The 17231-nt window shown below is 37.3% G+C and overlaps 1 protein-coding gene across 1 annotated transcript in view; it reads right to left on the bottom strand.

The window, feature by feature from the left end:
• Window positions 1-9694: 9694 nt before the first annotated feature.
• Window positions 9695-17231, bottom strand: part of SERGEF (secretion regulating guanine nucleotide exchange factor) — a 96526-nt gene continuing 88989 nt past the window's right edge. Inside the window, exon 11 of the mRNA XM_025168192.2 lies at window positions 9695-14648. Within this exon, the coding sequence (XP_025023960.1) occupies window positions 14467-14648 (182 nt within the window). The 3' untranslated portion in view covers window positions 9695-14466. The remainder of the gene's footprint in view (window positions 14649-17231) is intronic.

The raw sequence follows: 17231 nt of genomic DNA on the forward strand, positions 1-17231 counted from the left end.
CATGGAGAGAACGAGATGGACAATGATGGCTTATAAACGTCTGGGTGGAACTGTGCAGGCATAGAAGACCTCTTCTTTTGGACAAATGTAATCTCCCTCCATGCAAGTTTGCAGGATGATTATATGTGGTTTCAAAGATAAAAAGGGAGATATGCAGGATTTCTCTATGGCCAGAATGTAACAAACGGCAGATTTTTTGTTGTTGTTGTTTCATAGCATGAATTGCATGAAAAAAGAAAAGAAAACCCCTGCAATTGTACAAGTAACTTACTTTACTATTAAAGGGGTCTTTGGGGGGGAGAGGGGAGACAAAGTAATATATTTTCTTTCAAAGCTCTTTACTTTTACATATGTTGTGGTAGCCAAACTGTAAAGATATTCTAAAGCCGTACATTCCTTTGCAATGGATTGCTTTTTTGTATACGGGATCGAAAGGGTGGATGGTTTTAAAAAGTGCAATTGGGCAGTCACATTGACCATGCCTTCATAAATTCATCACACAGAACATGAAAATCAAGAACTTTTCATTCAACTAGACTTGTGTAAAATGTACAAACAATCTTCTTTTCCTGTCTGTTTTTGTTGGCATGCTTGTGAAATCTGGGACCAGTTTTTGAACCTGACAGAAACAGCTGGTCTAATCTCATTTTCCAGCTCTGTACTTTATTGGTGTATAGATCCAGTGTGAAGACCCTTCATGACAAATTGTTTATATTAAGTGATCAGTAAAGAATTTAACCAAAAAGGAACCAACATTGTTTTTTTTAAAAAAAAACAACAGCAACAACAACTGAGGATTTACAATATACAAATCAGGAAACTACTTCGATATAAACTTATCTCAGAGTTTTAAGAAACAACAGAACGACATTGTATGCAATTTAGAATTCTGAATAAAATGCATGCACAATGTTATGCAAAATAATTCTAGCATGAAATAAATTTTGTATAATGGTTTCAATGCCTGCTGTATAGTGTAAATCAGAATTCCTTTCTGAAATGTTCAGGACTTCCCAAAGAAATGCTTTTGAAATTGTGAATGAATACTATACAAATATTCCCAGTGGAACTATAAAAGAGAAGAAGCTTGCTTATGCTTTGCTTCTAAAATGGTAAAGTGGTGAGTGCCTAATGAAGTCACCTCCCAAATCCTTGATACAACTCACGTCTTCACTCCTCACAACACGAATAAATATTATCACAGTTGAATAGATAAGATCTAGAGAGTTTGGTAGATCTCACTCTATCCCTCCTTTCTCCATTAATAATAAAAGTTTGGCTTTTTAGTTGATAATGTGAATTCGGTTTTTCTTACTTCTGTGGTTCTCTTAACATCTGGAAGAACTTAGAAAGATGTGGAATTAAATACATTTTAGTAATATTAAATGATGTCTTAAAGGTAGTGACAGAGATTCGAATCGTGCCATTTTATTTCAGATTCAAAGGAGAAAATATATAGAACTTTTGTCAGAAACTTGCTTGTAGCTAAAACACTGAAGCAAAGCATTACAGTTTCACCACATCATATGATCTGACTACTTCCTAGGAAGAAGGTAAGGCTTCTGGAACTGATGATGATGATGATGATGATGATGATGATGATGATGATAAAGCACAGGAATGAAATATTTCATAGAATAAACATAAGAAGAAAAACACAAGGCAGTAGCAATAAGAGTTACATAAACATACAAGATGCTTTACTTTTCCTCATCCCACTCCCAAAAATCTTTCCATTCCTTTTTAAAAAATATAATAAATGAAAAACAAAAAAGGGGAGGGAAAAATCCAAAAGAACATATCTTTCTTAACCTTGAATGTTTAGGTCAGTGTATTTAATAAGAAAAATGAGACATCAAATGTATTAATTAGTATATGCAATCCACATTTCTAAATATCCTTTAATGAAGACATCTATCAAAACATTTATTCATATATAGGAATGTCTGTATATTCAAAACACTGTATAAACTGATAAGAACATGGATATTGCAGTATCAAGATTTAATCTATTTATTTACATCACTATCATAAAAACATATATGTTCCTTTGTTTTTGTGTTAGTTTCCCAACCATCAGTATGTAATACCAGAGCGCATGAAAATCTACAAAAACCTTCAGTCTCCAGAACAATAATTACTCTGTGACATAAGTCTAAAAGGGAGTTGCTACATTATAGGATCACATTACATGAACCAATGGTGCACTTGGAGCATATGTCCAGCAAATAACTGAACCAATTAATTTTTTCCCTAAGCAGACACAAAGTTGTCAAATAAACATAAAATATTATGGAAATAATCATAATCTGATATCAGTTAAAAATGTGACATAGATGCCAAATTGGTCTTCTATTGCCATTCATATACTGGAAATCTCTTGTATATCTAATTAGGTGCCTTCTAACAACTATTTACAATTAGTTATTATAGCCTTATTATTTTGCAAAGAACATGTTAAAGTCTCTCATGCTAAAAAATTCAACACATTCCACCCCTAAAATTTACCATTAGACCAGGCTGGTTGTCAAATAAAGCTCCATTTGAAAGCCAAAGGAAGCACTCTTGGGCTCCCTGGGACAGTAACTAAGAGGACCTTGGCCTCCCAAAATCTCCTTGAGGATCAGCAGAGGCTGTTCTCAGAAGCAACCTGTGGAGCTGCAGAACTCTAAAACTTTATTCTTCATGCATGTCCCCAGAAGGGACTCCAAAACTACACCAGCCCTGAGAGAGGGACAAACAATGGGATGGAGAAGCAGCAGGATCAAGAAAACCGAAAGACATTCTCTCTCTCTCTCTCTCATACACACCCACGTTCTTCTGCCACTCTGGCTTTAGGAAATGGCAGTGATTTGAAGGTGGTAGTTATGCTGTTTGCATAATTCTGCTCCCTCTCGCAGAGATTTCTGTTTTTCCAGTTTGGGCTTAGGGTGCTTGTGAATGCCTTTCCGATTTTTCTTGGTATCTTTTTAAAGTCCCCTTCTCTGAATTGGATGCTTTTAAAGTCATATATATTCTGCATCTCGTTCTTCTGTTAATGCCATAAAATGTTTATTTTTGGCAAGCATATGAATCCTAGGTGCTACTTTTGCCTACCGCTGAGTCAGAGAATTCTGAATTTTTCTGATAATTGGCAGCTTGAACCTCCCAAATTGCTGAAGTGATGGTGATTCTACCCTACTCCCCCTACCATTTTACCAGTTCTAGGACAAATCTTTCTTTTATTTGGCTCTTTTTCATAAAATTGTATCTATATTTAGTCAATCCCAGGGGTTTTTCACAAAGTCTGCAGTTTTTGATAAGGCAGGAGAAGCAGACTTTCTCTCCACAGTACTAACAGTATGGCAACTAAGCTGTGGACACTTTGAAAATTACTCCCAAAGAATCTTTGGAACTTTCAGGAGCACAGAACTTCTCTGTTCCTCATTAAAGCAGCCTTTTTTTTTCCAGGCTTCTGCCTGAAAAAATGATGTAGCTTCTTGAAGATTTGTTTGAACTAGTGATTCTGTGCTGACAGGACCTCAAGGCCTTACTTAAGGAATAATTCTATGGCTCTATAGTTGTCCCTAAGCTACAGTATTTTTTTTTTCCTGGCCCCACTAGCAGGATATTACATCTGGCAAAGCAATGTATCTGCCTGAAAAGAGTTGGCTTTTCTGCATTTCTTTACTGCCATCTAGTGATTTTTTTTCTGCAGACCAGACCTGAAAGCCCAAATAGTAGTCACGCTTTCCAACTTTGCACCTGGGAAACTCCCAGTTGTGGGCCTCCATGTCTGGTGATGTAGAAGGAAGTGGTTTCATTTATTGCATCTTAGGGTTGAAATTTGTGAATTCTATTTTTTTACTTACTTAAGTTAAAAACAAATGGAGGGGGGAAGAAGCAATAAACTATATTTGTGGAGTCAACCATAGTCAGACTGCTTAGATGCCATATTGGTCACTTGAATGTAAATAGACCTATTTGTGTAGTCAGTTATCACCCAGGAATTTTGTAATACTTGAATTGGGTGTATTTAAAACTGTTGGGACTGGATTAAGTTTTATTTTTGCTTTCTGTTCTTTTTATTTTTTGCCTAGAATAAATGAAAAGAGGCAAAAATATTTTTAGTGTTAAAAGTCAGACATGAAAACAATTCAAGGTAATCATTGGATTGGATGGAAATTAATACAGAGCATATAAATATTAGACAAGTTCCCAGTAAAAATACAGATGAAATCCATACTAAAATGCATATAAACTAACACTGCCATCATATCACTAACTTTTTATCAAAACTTGATTCTGCTGTTTAAACAGACTCTAGGCCTGAGAGATAATAGGGCAAGAAGAAAAGATGTGCCAGTCAGGGTATACCTCCCCCCTCCCCAAATTCTGCTGGATTTCTCACCCGTCATGAGATCTAAAAGCCTCCCCCTCTCTCGATGATTCATTTTGGGTAAGATCCATAATTCCCTATATTACAGCAGAAGGGGAGAAGGGTGACTCACTTGCCTTCCAGCCTGGCCTTCTTTGAGGTAACTTCAGGACAGGCTCCCAGATCAATCATCAAACAATTCTGTACTGCAACGTTTTAGAGAGCAAATGGTGTAATCAGGAGGCCTCTTTCAGGATTCATGATCATGAAAGGTTGCAGCAGGAAAGGAACTCCCTAGGGGGAGTAAAACCTAAGCCACCAAGGTTCTGCTGATCAACACCAGCATCTTGATTTGCTGGAATGTCACAGCAACCCCCTACACTCTCTTCAGAAAAGGGCTCCTAACAACCTTTTCTCTTTAAAGGAAGAGGATGTACCTAACTAGAGTAAAACCTGCTAAGATTTAATTCCACATGGCAAAAATATCTCAATAACCAATTCTATAGCATTTGGTAGCATTATCATTCTGTTGCAGTAAAACCAACAAAAATGTTGGTTGCATCTTAAAAATTAGCAAGGTTGTTTGTTGTATTCGATTCTGTAATGGACCCCAGGCAGTTGTAGGTGGACTCATTCTACTTTTAGCAATCCAAACACAGTATCTGGCTATTGTTTGATTATTTTGTTTTGGCAAAGATATTTTATTTGTGAATGAAATAAGATGGAAGCAGCAACTGAAAAGCTGGGAGGTCAAAAGCAAAAGATATCCCAGTCTAGACTCCCCATAAAATTCTGTGGCTGAGAGCATAAACAAACGTACAATCTCAGCATCAAATGGGTTCAATGAAAATAATGTTATATCCTCCAAGAGATTTCTACCTAAATGACTGCTTGAGTCTCACATTAGAGTACATGCCTATCTTAACTGAGGCTAGAAACATTTTTCTGAAAGCTACACAAAAGGACATTGTAGTTGCAGAGAGCAGATTAATGTTGCATTTTCAAGCAGCAGATCCACGGCTTGCTGCATGAACCAGTGGGAGGTGAGAGGCATGGTAGGCTAACCCGGCAAGAAATAGTCAGGAAAAGTCACTTCTATTATTCTCTTACTCAGAAGAAGATTCTAGCTAATGACTTTGTGATAAAAGCCAAGCATAAGCAGCATTAATCTGGGGTGGGAATGGGGGATGATTATTTCATGCAACTTGCCTTTTTTCTTTGGGCTGAGGTTTCACAGCACAAAGGGGAAAAATGATCACTGAAAGAATACTGGGCAGGACAAATGTGGATGTGAAAAAGGGAAGGAAACAGAGAAGAGGGAATGCAAGAAGAGACAGAAATGAGCGGAGTATTGAAGCCCATCAGAAAAAGATGTGACTGTGGAGTCCTTGGTGCTCTCTGAGCTTGGCTGTTTGCTTGCAGACATTTCATTATCCAACTAGGGAACAACAGTGTGAACTTGCACTGATGATGTTACCTAGTTGGATAATGAAACATCTGCAAGCAAACAACCAGGTTCAGAGAGCACCAAGAACTCCTATCTATATTTTAGGGTCCTTTGTCCCCAAATGCCCTGCTGAAAACCAAAGCAGTACTGTATATAAAATGTTCTCCTTGATATTAATCCATACTGCGGTATTCTAGAGTTTGTTCAGTGATAGCCAGAGAAGTGTGTGTTACTTGAAATACAGGAAGAGCATTTCCTACAGAGGTCTTTAAAATGTGCTCTTTTGCAATGCTGTTTAGGTACATCAACATTATGATTACACCATTATGGGAATAAAATTCTGGAGACCTATCATCTTTTTTATAATATCTTATAAGAGGAAACAGGTAGTTAAAAAGTATAAGTTTTCCCCCAAAGCAAGCATCATATCCTAGCTGTTCTTCGCAGCTAGTTTTCACTAGCCAGCTGCAAAATGTCCCTCCCCCATTCGCCAGCTGCACTCTAAACTGCAAGTTATTTCTTCCCATCAGATTCATCAAGCCAAACACCTCCTCACAAGTGTGTAAATATGAACTGCAGTTCTCTATCAATGGACTACCATGAAAAACTGAAATTCCTTCCAGAACACAAACAAGGGTGTATGAATTCCTGTCACTGCTGCTACCTGCAGGTTGGGATGAGATACATGACTCCTCAATAATAGCTACCCATTTTTCAATTCTTTTCCATGGAAGTAGTCCCTGCTCTAAGATAGTAGATCAAATATTGGATTCAGACTGAGCCAGAAGTTCCTTCTACAGTTCAATCTTTGGGTAGCAATCCTCATATATTGGTCATCATGGCTGTCATTTAATTGGGTGAATAAATTAAAGGTTGGTACTTGACTTCTTTCTCACAGATGGACAAATGGACCAGACAGCGCCTGAGCTTTTTGCCATGTACCTCTGATTTGACAGAGACCATTTTTGTGTTTGACAGCTGTGAAACTGGGCTAGCTAATCACCCCACTCAGTTTTTATTTATTTATTTAAATCGGTTACAGCCGCCCACTCCCATAGATTCTGGGCAGCTTTTGCTGCAATCTCACTCATGTAGATTTGCTCACAAATGTTCTAGTTTGTTCATCTGCTTATCAAATGTGCTCCTCTTGTTTGAGCTTCTTTTTTAATGCAAAATATACGGAACTCTTTTAAGAAATAAAATTCTAGCCCTCTTCAATTTTAATTCTCATACTCGTCACTGCCAATCTAACGTTTGAACAGAAGGCCTGCGTTCTAGTCTTAGCCATATACCATGCCATACTTGGTGACTTAAGGCAATTTTCTTGGGCCAAGACTAGAATCAGCATTGGAAGAAGCCATTTAAGTAATGCCCAGCTTTCTGTTCAAGGCAGAAATCCAAATAAAGCATCCCAAACGACTTGAAACATATCCAATGAAGAGGGGCCAATCATCTCTCTCAGTTTTACTGTTGAACTACCCTTAATTATAAACTTATTTCTAACCATAAATTTAAGCCTGCTTTCCTTTAAATGTAAATCCATTATTTTACGCCCTGTGCTCTGGAACAAGAGAAAGCAGGCCTTGACCTTCTCCGCATTATCTTTTCAGGCATTTAAGAATGCTATCCTATTTCACCCCCTCCCCACCCATCATCTTTTCTTGCAGCTAAATATATCCAGCTCCTTCAGTCGATCTTCATAGGTTTCTTTCCCAGATCCCTGATCTTCATTGCTCTTTCTCAGTTTTTCTGAAACTTTCTTAAAATGTGGTGGACTTGAGGTGGGATCTGATCAAAATGGAAAAAAAGTAGAATGATTACTGTCCATTATCTGGAAATGTTATTTCTATTTCATTGCTATAATCGCATTTACCTTTATTGTAGCACCTCACACTGCTGGATGATCTTGGTATCAACTTCTGTTCCAAAATCTTTTATATAAGTATCATTACTGAGCCACGCCAGACCTGTGCATTTGATATTTGCTGAACTTTTCACTTGGCCCTGTTCAATTTCATTCTGTTAATTTCACCTCATTTCTGGAATATATTAATTCATTTTATTTTGGTCCTCTCTGACTTTGGTGTTATCTGCAAATCTTATATGCGTTTCCTCTACCTTTTCGTCCAAATCATTATTAAAAACATGAAAGCTATTAGTCCTCTCCAGATGCACTACCATTTCATCATTGGTCAAGATGACAGGGCATAATGGAAGTTGATTCAACATATCTAAGGACACCAAAGTGCTCATCCCAGGCTTAGGCTACAGTACCTGCCAAGAATAAGTCCCAAAATGTGGCTTGCAACCGAGTAGCTACATAATATCACACTGTTTATGTTTCAGTTCTATGGAATTTTACTCATAGTATTTCTATATCTTTTTACTTCTAAGTAACTCCAACTTAGTGCAATTCTATATATGTAGTACATTCAAAAGTCTGGTGAGAAATTTAAATATATTTTTATACTGAATTTATATTATATGTTTTAATCTTGGTTAGCCAGCCAGAGTCACATTTGTGAGATGGTGGCCATATAAATCAGTATAAATAAATAACTAAATTAAATTAAATTAAATTAAATTAAATTAAATTAATAAGTAAGTCCAACTGAGTTAAAATTACTTACCCCCAGATAAGTTGATACAGGTTTGCAGCACTGACTATACTTCTCTTCTTTGATATATTATTTCATTTATCCATTCATTCAATTTATACAGCCACCCAAGTCCCATAATCAACTTTGGGCAGCTGACTTAAAATGAAGAACAAAAATAAACAAAACCTACATTCCAGGCTGTCAAATTCATCATACACCTCTCAAGACGGGCATATCCCAGCCCAAATGCCCAGCAGCTTCCCAAAGCCACAGGCTAACAGGGCTGGGGCCAATCCAATTTCCAGGGGTGGGGAAGAGCATTCCAGAGTGCAAGCTCTGCCACAGAAAAGGCAGGCTTCCTAGGTCCAACCAGATGGTAATGACACCAAGAAGGGACCTGGAGCCTGAAAGAGCAAGTGGAACAGGACAAGACTAAAGACAGACAACCCTACAAGTAACCCAGGTAGGGCTTTATAGATAAGAGCATCACCTTGAATTGCACCCATAAGCCAGCACAGCTCACAAAGCAGTGATATTACATGGGCACATCATGGTACACCCATAACTCCCCATGCTGCCTCATTCTGGACTAACAGCAGTTTCCAGATGATCTTCAAGGGCAGTTCCATGTAGAGTGCATTGTAACAGTCCAACTGGGAGGTGAGTAAGATATGAGTGACCGTGAGCAGAGCCTCCCAGTCCAAGTACAGATGCAATTTGCCTTACGTATATACACACCATGAATGAGAAAATAAGATTTTGTAACATATAAAAGTAATATCCCTCTCCCATCCCCCAAGGTTTCTGGACTAGAGGTCGCCTCTGAAGTTGTTCTTACTAAAAGTTACTTTACTAGCTCTTATTCTCAGTATCAGCACTGGGCAAATAATCAGGCTTCCCTTTACTGTTTATTTATTGGAAACAATTGCATCATTGTTTGCCAAACTATTGGCTATGCTGCATTATATCCTTGTTACTCGATGCTATTTACCTAGAGGATACAGAATTCTTATGTTAGAATGTTCTAATTTTCCTTTTAGTGATGGAACTTACTGTAAATGATAGCTTTTGATCAACCTCAATTTTTTATTACTAGAAGTGTGTTCCAAGGATATATGATCCAGTAGAAACTTGTCTAGCAAACAGATGAAGGGACTGTGAAGAACATGAACAGTAGGAACACAAAACTTTACATGAACAATCATAATTCAGCTACATTTAATAATGTTCCATTTGTATCACACAAAATAATAATTCAGCAGCAGCTTTCAGAGGGCTATTAGGGTTGCATACATAGTTTAAGGAGGGCACATATGGCACTGGAGTTTTTATTTCTATGTCCCAGTATACATGATAGGCCTTTGCTTTGATCCAACAGGGTCAGGATATTATTAACATCAAAAACAGTGAACAAAAGAAGATTGTTCTATCCATCTATCTCATATCAAAAGGCCAAGCTCCCCCTTAAAAATGAAAACAATAATAAAGAAAAATTACAGTGATAAAAATAAAATGTATACAACATGACCAAAGGTAGTTAAACATTCTGCAGTGCATTTTGATGCCCCATGCACATTAAAAAAACTAATCAGATCATTTTTATTGTTAATATTACACAAATCAAGGGGGATAAAGGAAAGAAATTCTATTTGTTTATTTTATTATACTAAATTAATTAACGAATACAAAAGAATAGATACATAGTGCAGAATTAACAATGTAGTGCAAATCACTGAAGGTACACACCTTAAATGAACTTTAAGGGGAAGAATAAAAAGGAAATGCAAGGGAGGGGGAGCAAGAGAAAAAACAAAAACAAAATGCAGCTGTGAAAGAAAATTCAATTCATAATCTTTCTCTTTAGCCAAGGACATACAGATATAACAAGCACATGCATAATCAAGAGCTAGAGATAAAAAGTTTAACAGCCTGGATACAAGTAAGCCTAATAGCAGAACATCATTTAAAAAAAAAAAATCCTTTGCAAAAGGATGTCAGTAAGAGCTTAAAGAGGTAAAACAGTTTTCAGCATTCTCATCATTATGAAATGATTTCTGAGTGCTGCTGATAGAACAAAAACAAAACAAAGACAGCTGGAAGGAGACCTAATGAATACTGTTTTTTTTCTTTCTTTCAAGCAATCTTTCTCATAACATTGAACATCTTTCTGTGTTACTGAACTTTTGGGGTGCAAGCTGGGGAAAGCATAATACAAGACTTTTTATCACCCCATTCGATTTCATTCAGTGAGAAGGAACTAACCAGTTCATTCCCTTGCTCAGTGCAAGATCCACTAGAGCATCCCTGATACATGACCATGTAGCCTCTGTGTGAACCAGGCCAGTATCTTGCCTTGCTGAAGAATCTCCTGCTATACACCCACCTTAATGTTGTTGGATGCTACAGAATATGTGGAAGCTGTGTATGGAAGACCACTCTAGTCTCAAAGTTCTGTGTTGTCCTTGGTAATCTGGGGGGGAAAAGCCCTTTAAGAAAGCACAGAACTAGCAATCTGGTTTGCTTCATCAACTCTGAACCCAAAGCAGATAATACAATATTGTTATAAAGTAAACATTATTTATTAATCGTAGAATCATAGAATTGAAGTTTAGTCTTCTGCTCAGTGCAGGATCCACTAGAGCATTTCTGACAAATGGCCATCTAGCCTACTGTTTCTCAACCTTAGCAACTTTAAGCTGTCTGGACTTCATGCTGGCTGGGGAATTCTGGGAGATGAAGTCCAGACAGCTTAAAGTTGTTTGAACATTTTAGCCTGTTTGAACATTTCCTGTGAAGGAGAACTCTTCACTTGGCAGCTTGTTCTACTGGCTGATAATTCATAGTCAGGAAATTCCACCTGATGTCTAGCCTGAAAATGATTCCTCGTAATGTATTGGTCTTGCCCTCTGGAGCCGTAGAGAATAAGTCCACTCTACAAATGTTGCTTGATAATCTTTTCAAACACCTAGCCCAGGACAGACTTCAAGCTGATAGGTCTGTAGTTTCCTGGGTCCTCCTCCTTCCCCTTTTTGAAGATGGGGATGACATTTGCTCACCTTTTGAGACCTCAGCAGTCCTCCAGGACTTCTCAAAGATTACTGAGAAAGGTTCCTTCAGTACTGTGAAATGTAATCCACCTGGTCCTGGAGATTTGAATTCATTTAAATTAGCTAACTACTGTCTTACCCCAGCCTGTCTTCTACCTTCTCCTTACCCCTACTGCAGTTTTCTGCTTCCCCCAATGGCATAACCATGATCAGCTACGGCTCAATTTCTGTTCTGAGAGAAGACAGATGCAAAATAGATGTTAAAAAATCCTGCCTTCTCACCTTCACCTACTATTGCTTCTTCACTGTTTCCTCACAATAGACCTATACTCTCTTTGGCTTTCCTTTTACTTCTAATGTACCCAAATATACTTAGGTTATTATGATTTATGTACACAAGAGTATGTATAAACGGGTTGGCTACTACAATAATTTCTGGTAACATGCCTACAGGTAAAGTAACAGAGATCACAAATAGCTAAAACAGACTTCATTAATCCATTTTAATTGGCTTTCCGAATTAGCTACTTGTAGACAGATGGACAGATCAGGCTTACAGAGTTATCAGACTATTAACACAAATTCCTAGACTGGTACTGGTATCACTGATTCAGTTAATGTGGCACAGAACTCCATATACATATATAGTTTCCTTGTTTTCAGTGATACCATGGAAGGTTCTGCATTTTATACACATGACAAAGTGTATTTCCAGTCTAGGAAAATAAAACTCTTTTTTTTTTAATTAACTAGCTTACTTGTGAAGGCTACTATTATATTTGTGCCCCTTCTACTGCCTAATAAATATATACGTATAAGGGCTGTTCAATGCCTTTGAGTCAATTCCCAAAAAAATGTTTTAGAACGCACAGGAGAGCAAATGTAGCACCTGCTTGCAACTCTTTAAAGCAGCCACATTTTCCCTTCTGTTATACAAGGTATCCATCTAATATTGGGAAAAGACATGAAGATTTTAAAGAGTTGCAGGCAGGTGCTATGTTCACACACCTGTGCATGCCAAAATGCTTTGTTGAAATTGAATCAAAAGGGCTGCACAGTCCTAATGGATATATTCAGGAGGTTGACTTATAAAACATGAATTTTTGGAGAGGGGTGCTCAATCTAGGATTTAAATAAAGAACAAAGGAGGAGGATTCGGGAAAAGTATTTTTGTGTCTAGTGTTGTCACTCAGAACTTGTACTAATTCACAAAGCGCTTTCAAAATGCCATCTGGATATGTGATCCAGCAATGCATTCAGTCAATAGGCACTAAAATGTAGAGAGGTAAAGTTGAGGGCCCATGAGTAATGGCAACATTCTCTAGTACATACCTGATTTCATTTGAGAGAGAGAGAGAGAGAGAGAGAGATATGAAAAAGAATTTTACACAGAATTAACAACTACAGAAACTTAAGGAAAAAAGTAGAAAAAAGATAGAAAAAGATAGAAAAGTGAGAAACAAAGAAAAAAAAGATATCTAAGGAAGCGACTTCCAATCTTCTTTGCAACAGTTACTAGCATGAGTATTCACCATTTCTACCCTCCCAAATTACATATCTTGGTTCCCTTCTTCCCATAAACAACCCTTTTTAATCAGTAAATCCTGAAATCACCAATTCATTTTGTCCATTTTCAGCAAAAAAACTATGACAGGTTTCCAGTCTTTTATAAAAGTAATTATTGTTCCTTCCTTAATCAGGCAAGTCAATTTAGCCATTTCAGTTAATTCTACCATCTTCAGAGTCCACTCCTCCATTGTGGGTATTTTTTTTTAATTAACTCACTGGAATGTACAGTAAATAAATCCAAAAAAATACCACTGGTCCCTTTATCCATTTAAAACTTTTTTTCCCTCTTCTATTGGTAAAACTTTTGTAGTCCAAGCTCTTAATGTGCTTTTTGCTGCAAGTTAATTCCTGTAGCTTTTTCTGTTCTTTTTCTGTTAAACATGTCACAGGCCATAGGAACACTCACCAGATGGTCCAGTTAAACTGCTGCTCTGAAGATTTCTTTAGCTTTTAAACCATTATAATCCAAAGTGGTTAAGAAAGTGGGGTTGGATGGACCCAGTGTCCATTAAAGGCTCCATTAAGGCTGCAAGCCTGGTCTTCCTTCCTCAGCTCCCGGCACTCTTACTCACAAGATGCCTGCAGAATCCCTTTGGGTATCGCAGGCTTCCTCAAAAAGGACTGCCATCTGGAGCACACGTGGGTCATTTCTTCAGCTTCTCCTTGTCCAGAGAAGTTCTGCAGGACTGGGCTTGCTGCCTGGTCACATTTCCAACCTCAGCATCTTCTCTGCGCTTTGAGAGATGCATCAATCCACCATTTTCCCCACTCAGAAGTCTCCATACCTGATTGCATTTGTGTTGATGAAACATTATAGACCAGTTAGAAATCTCCAATACTGAGAATAATGCTCCAATACATTTTCTTCCATAAAAACTGTACAGGTATTGCTCACTTAATGACCACAATTGGGGCCAGCAACTCCATTGCTAAGTTGTTAAGCAAGACCTCATGTGACCATGACTTGTAATTTTACTGTTGGCTTCTCCATTGACTCTGCTTGTCAGAAGCCAGCTGTGAAGAGCACAAATGGTGATCACATGACCGCAGGACGCTGTGACAGTCTTAAGTACGAGGACTGGTCATAAAGTTACTTTTACAGCACCATTGTAACTTTGAAGGGTCACTAAACAGGGCAGTCATTAAGCAAGGATTACCTGTAGTAATCATGTGTTTGATATCAATAAATAGGTAAAGCACATATTGCTTCATTTCATCACACCTAAATATTTTCATGCTTTGCCCCCTCAAACAAAAGCAAAAAATATCCCCCCCCCTTCTTTTAAATACGAACCCAGCAAAATGACTATAATGTCAAAATATAATATGGATAATCTTGCCAAAGCTAGACATGACTGAATTGCTTTGACATTAATGACACTGAATTAAGTGCATTTATTAACCAAGAACCAACCCCAGAGTGAACTTTAAATTGTGCTGATGGTTCTACAGTGATATGTCTAGGCTTGGTAAACAGCAAAATGCTAAGGAGTGTCCAGCTCCACATCCAACTAAAAGCAGCTCTGCAGAACTAAGAGCCCCAACATGCTGAGGAAGACAAACATTTTCTTCTGTTTCATTGCCACACATGCCATGTTCATTCCATCCCCAGGAAAAACACTGATTACCTAAGTGAAAAGAAGAAAAATTAATCAGGATATTAAAGCAGCCAGTGAAAAACCACGACATCCAAAATCCTAGTGAATCATACTTAGCAAGGCTCACTAACTTTGCTGAGTGCTGTTCTAAAAAAAATTGAAGAAAAAGAAGCTATACTAATTCACTGGCCTGTGAATTAGCTATACTAATTCACCAGACCAGGGATTAAAAATTATGATGCAAAGACTGCAATTGAATTGATTGTTATATTGTGAATCATTCATAATAGTACAGTTAAAAAAGAATAACATGTATGGTGAGAACTTTTTAGTTGCAATCCAATTTTGTTCACACAGCATTCCAGTATTTTCCATGGTATCTTCTCTATCCATTGTCAGATCAAAAACCAAGAACCAATTGTTTATTAGTGGTATTTAGAGTTATAAATTCAGTATGAAATTCTCAGACACTTAAAATAATCTGATGCCAAAGGAAACTCTGTCTGAAGTGAAGCAGTTTGCTTGTGGGAGAATTATTTCAGCTATTCTAATGCTCTTTTTGGCATTTACAATCCAAGAAAAATGCTTATAAATGAAATTATTCTTTAAAAAAAAACTTTCATTAAAGTATCTACATGACATTTAGTATTGAGTAGATTTCTCCAGGAAAGAAAATTCATCTCAACAACAAAAAACAAACAAGCGTCTAGCAGCATTTTGGGGAACACTTCAATCATTGGAGAGGCAACATGTTTTATTATTGTAAGCAGCAGCTTTGTTTATTTCAGCTATCTTTATGAAAAAGGAGGAGATTCTTTATAGCAGTGTTTCTTAACTCGTCAACTTTAAGAAACGAGGACTTCAACTCCCAGAATTCCCTAGGCAACATGCTGTCTGAGGAATTCTGGGAGTTGAAGTCCACACATCTTAAAGTTGATGAGGTTGAGAAACACTGCTTTATAAAATTCATGAAGATCCCCATTCTGGAAAAAATATAGAGCAAATTGTGATTTCCCAGTATCTTATAAGAGATTTGTTGAATTTTGCTCTTGAAAATCTCTTCTCAAGTCACATGGGGCAAGGAAAAAAAAAAACTCTAATGAGGCTTAGGGACAGATACTTTTGGCCAGGAATGACCAGAGAGAGGGAAATTCATTGTCAATCCTGCCAAAAATGTCACTATATAAAACCTAAGGGGAAAAAAAGATAAGGCACTTGTGGAAAGAATTCCCTTGGTTCTTACTCCATTTTCTAGAATGGAGGAAATCAGGATATGCTTGTGATTTCTGATTGTAATACTAAATACCCAGAGGCAAACTCCTTGTGCATAATCAGAACAGTTACTGTTGATGAACTGCTTAAATGTACAATAGTGAGGAGATCCCTGATGAGATTCTCATGGATCAAACCCCAAACTTTGAATCCACTTTGTTAAAGCATTTGTACACTGACTTGGGTTTATCCAGGGTATGAATTTTCTTTTCTTCCTCAAACAAATGGATTATGTGAAAGATTAAATCCGATTTTGAAAAACATGTTAATGGAATATACCCAGGATGACCCAAAGTATTGGAACATGTGGATTTCCTCTGTGCTCTTTGTATATAGTGAGGTGCCACCACTTTCACAGGATTCAGCTCTTTGAAGTTGCTGCATGGGACAAAACCAAAAGCATTCTTGGTTGTGGTGAAGGATGGACCAGTGAAATTCCAGATCCAAAAACCTAGGTGCATACTGTATATTGTGACACAAAGGAGAAAATTGCAAAATCTCAGTGACATGGCATAGGAACATTTAAAACTTGTGCAAGACACTAAAGAATGCTATTGTATGAAAGCTGCAGATAAATCTCTAGAAATGTTGCTTTTGTTGCTATTCAGAAATGTAAACTACAAGCTAAGTGGTAAGGGCCATTTACTCTGATGCAGAGAATGGGACCTTTTAATTACAAAACAGGGATGAAAGAATCAAGTCTATCTTACAAACTACCTGAGCAAATGGGTTGAGAGAAAAGAACTAAGTGTTTCACAAGTAGCTCACAAATCAGAAGATTTAGCAGAGCAGCTATATAACTCCTTGTCAGAGACATACAGAATTCATAGAAATGAACTTATCTTTAGAGAAGAAGGTCTAGAAATATTTTTAGAAGAATTCAAAGAAGAATTTACAAGTAAACCAGGCACTACAAAATTAGTACATGCTTGACACCATAGGCACAAAACCAGTAAAGCAAAAGCCTTATCGCATTCCAGAAAGAGCCAGAGACACACTGCAGAAAGAAATACAAAACATGCTACAGCAAGTAGACTTCACGTATATTATTAGTTCCAAAGCCAAATGATGAAGTTAGATTCTGTGCAGAGCTAAATGAGCTCAACCAAGTTTGATAGTTATCCTATGCCAAGAGTAGATAGCCTACTAGGTCAGCTACATGGGGCAAATTACTTATTTACTATAAACTTATGAAAGGACTAGTAGCAAGTTCCTCTCAAGGAAATCTCCAAAGAGAAAATATCCTGTGTTGTGCCTGAAGGACTATAACAGTTTATAAAAATTCCTTTTAGCTATAATGGAGCTCCTGCAACCTTCCAGAGACTTATGGACAACATACTT

The sequence above is a fragment of the Python bivittatus genome, unplaced genomic scaffold, assembly GCF_059951505.1.
Source record: "Python bivittatus isolate LINGU-HERP-01145 unplaced genomic scaffold, Pbiv_v1 ctg000480_np1212, whole genome shotgun sequence".
NCBI lineage: Eukaryota > Metazoa > Chordata > Lepidosauria > Squamata > Pythonidae > Python > Python bivittatus.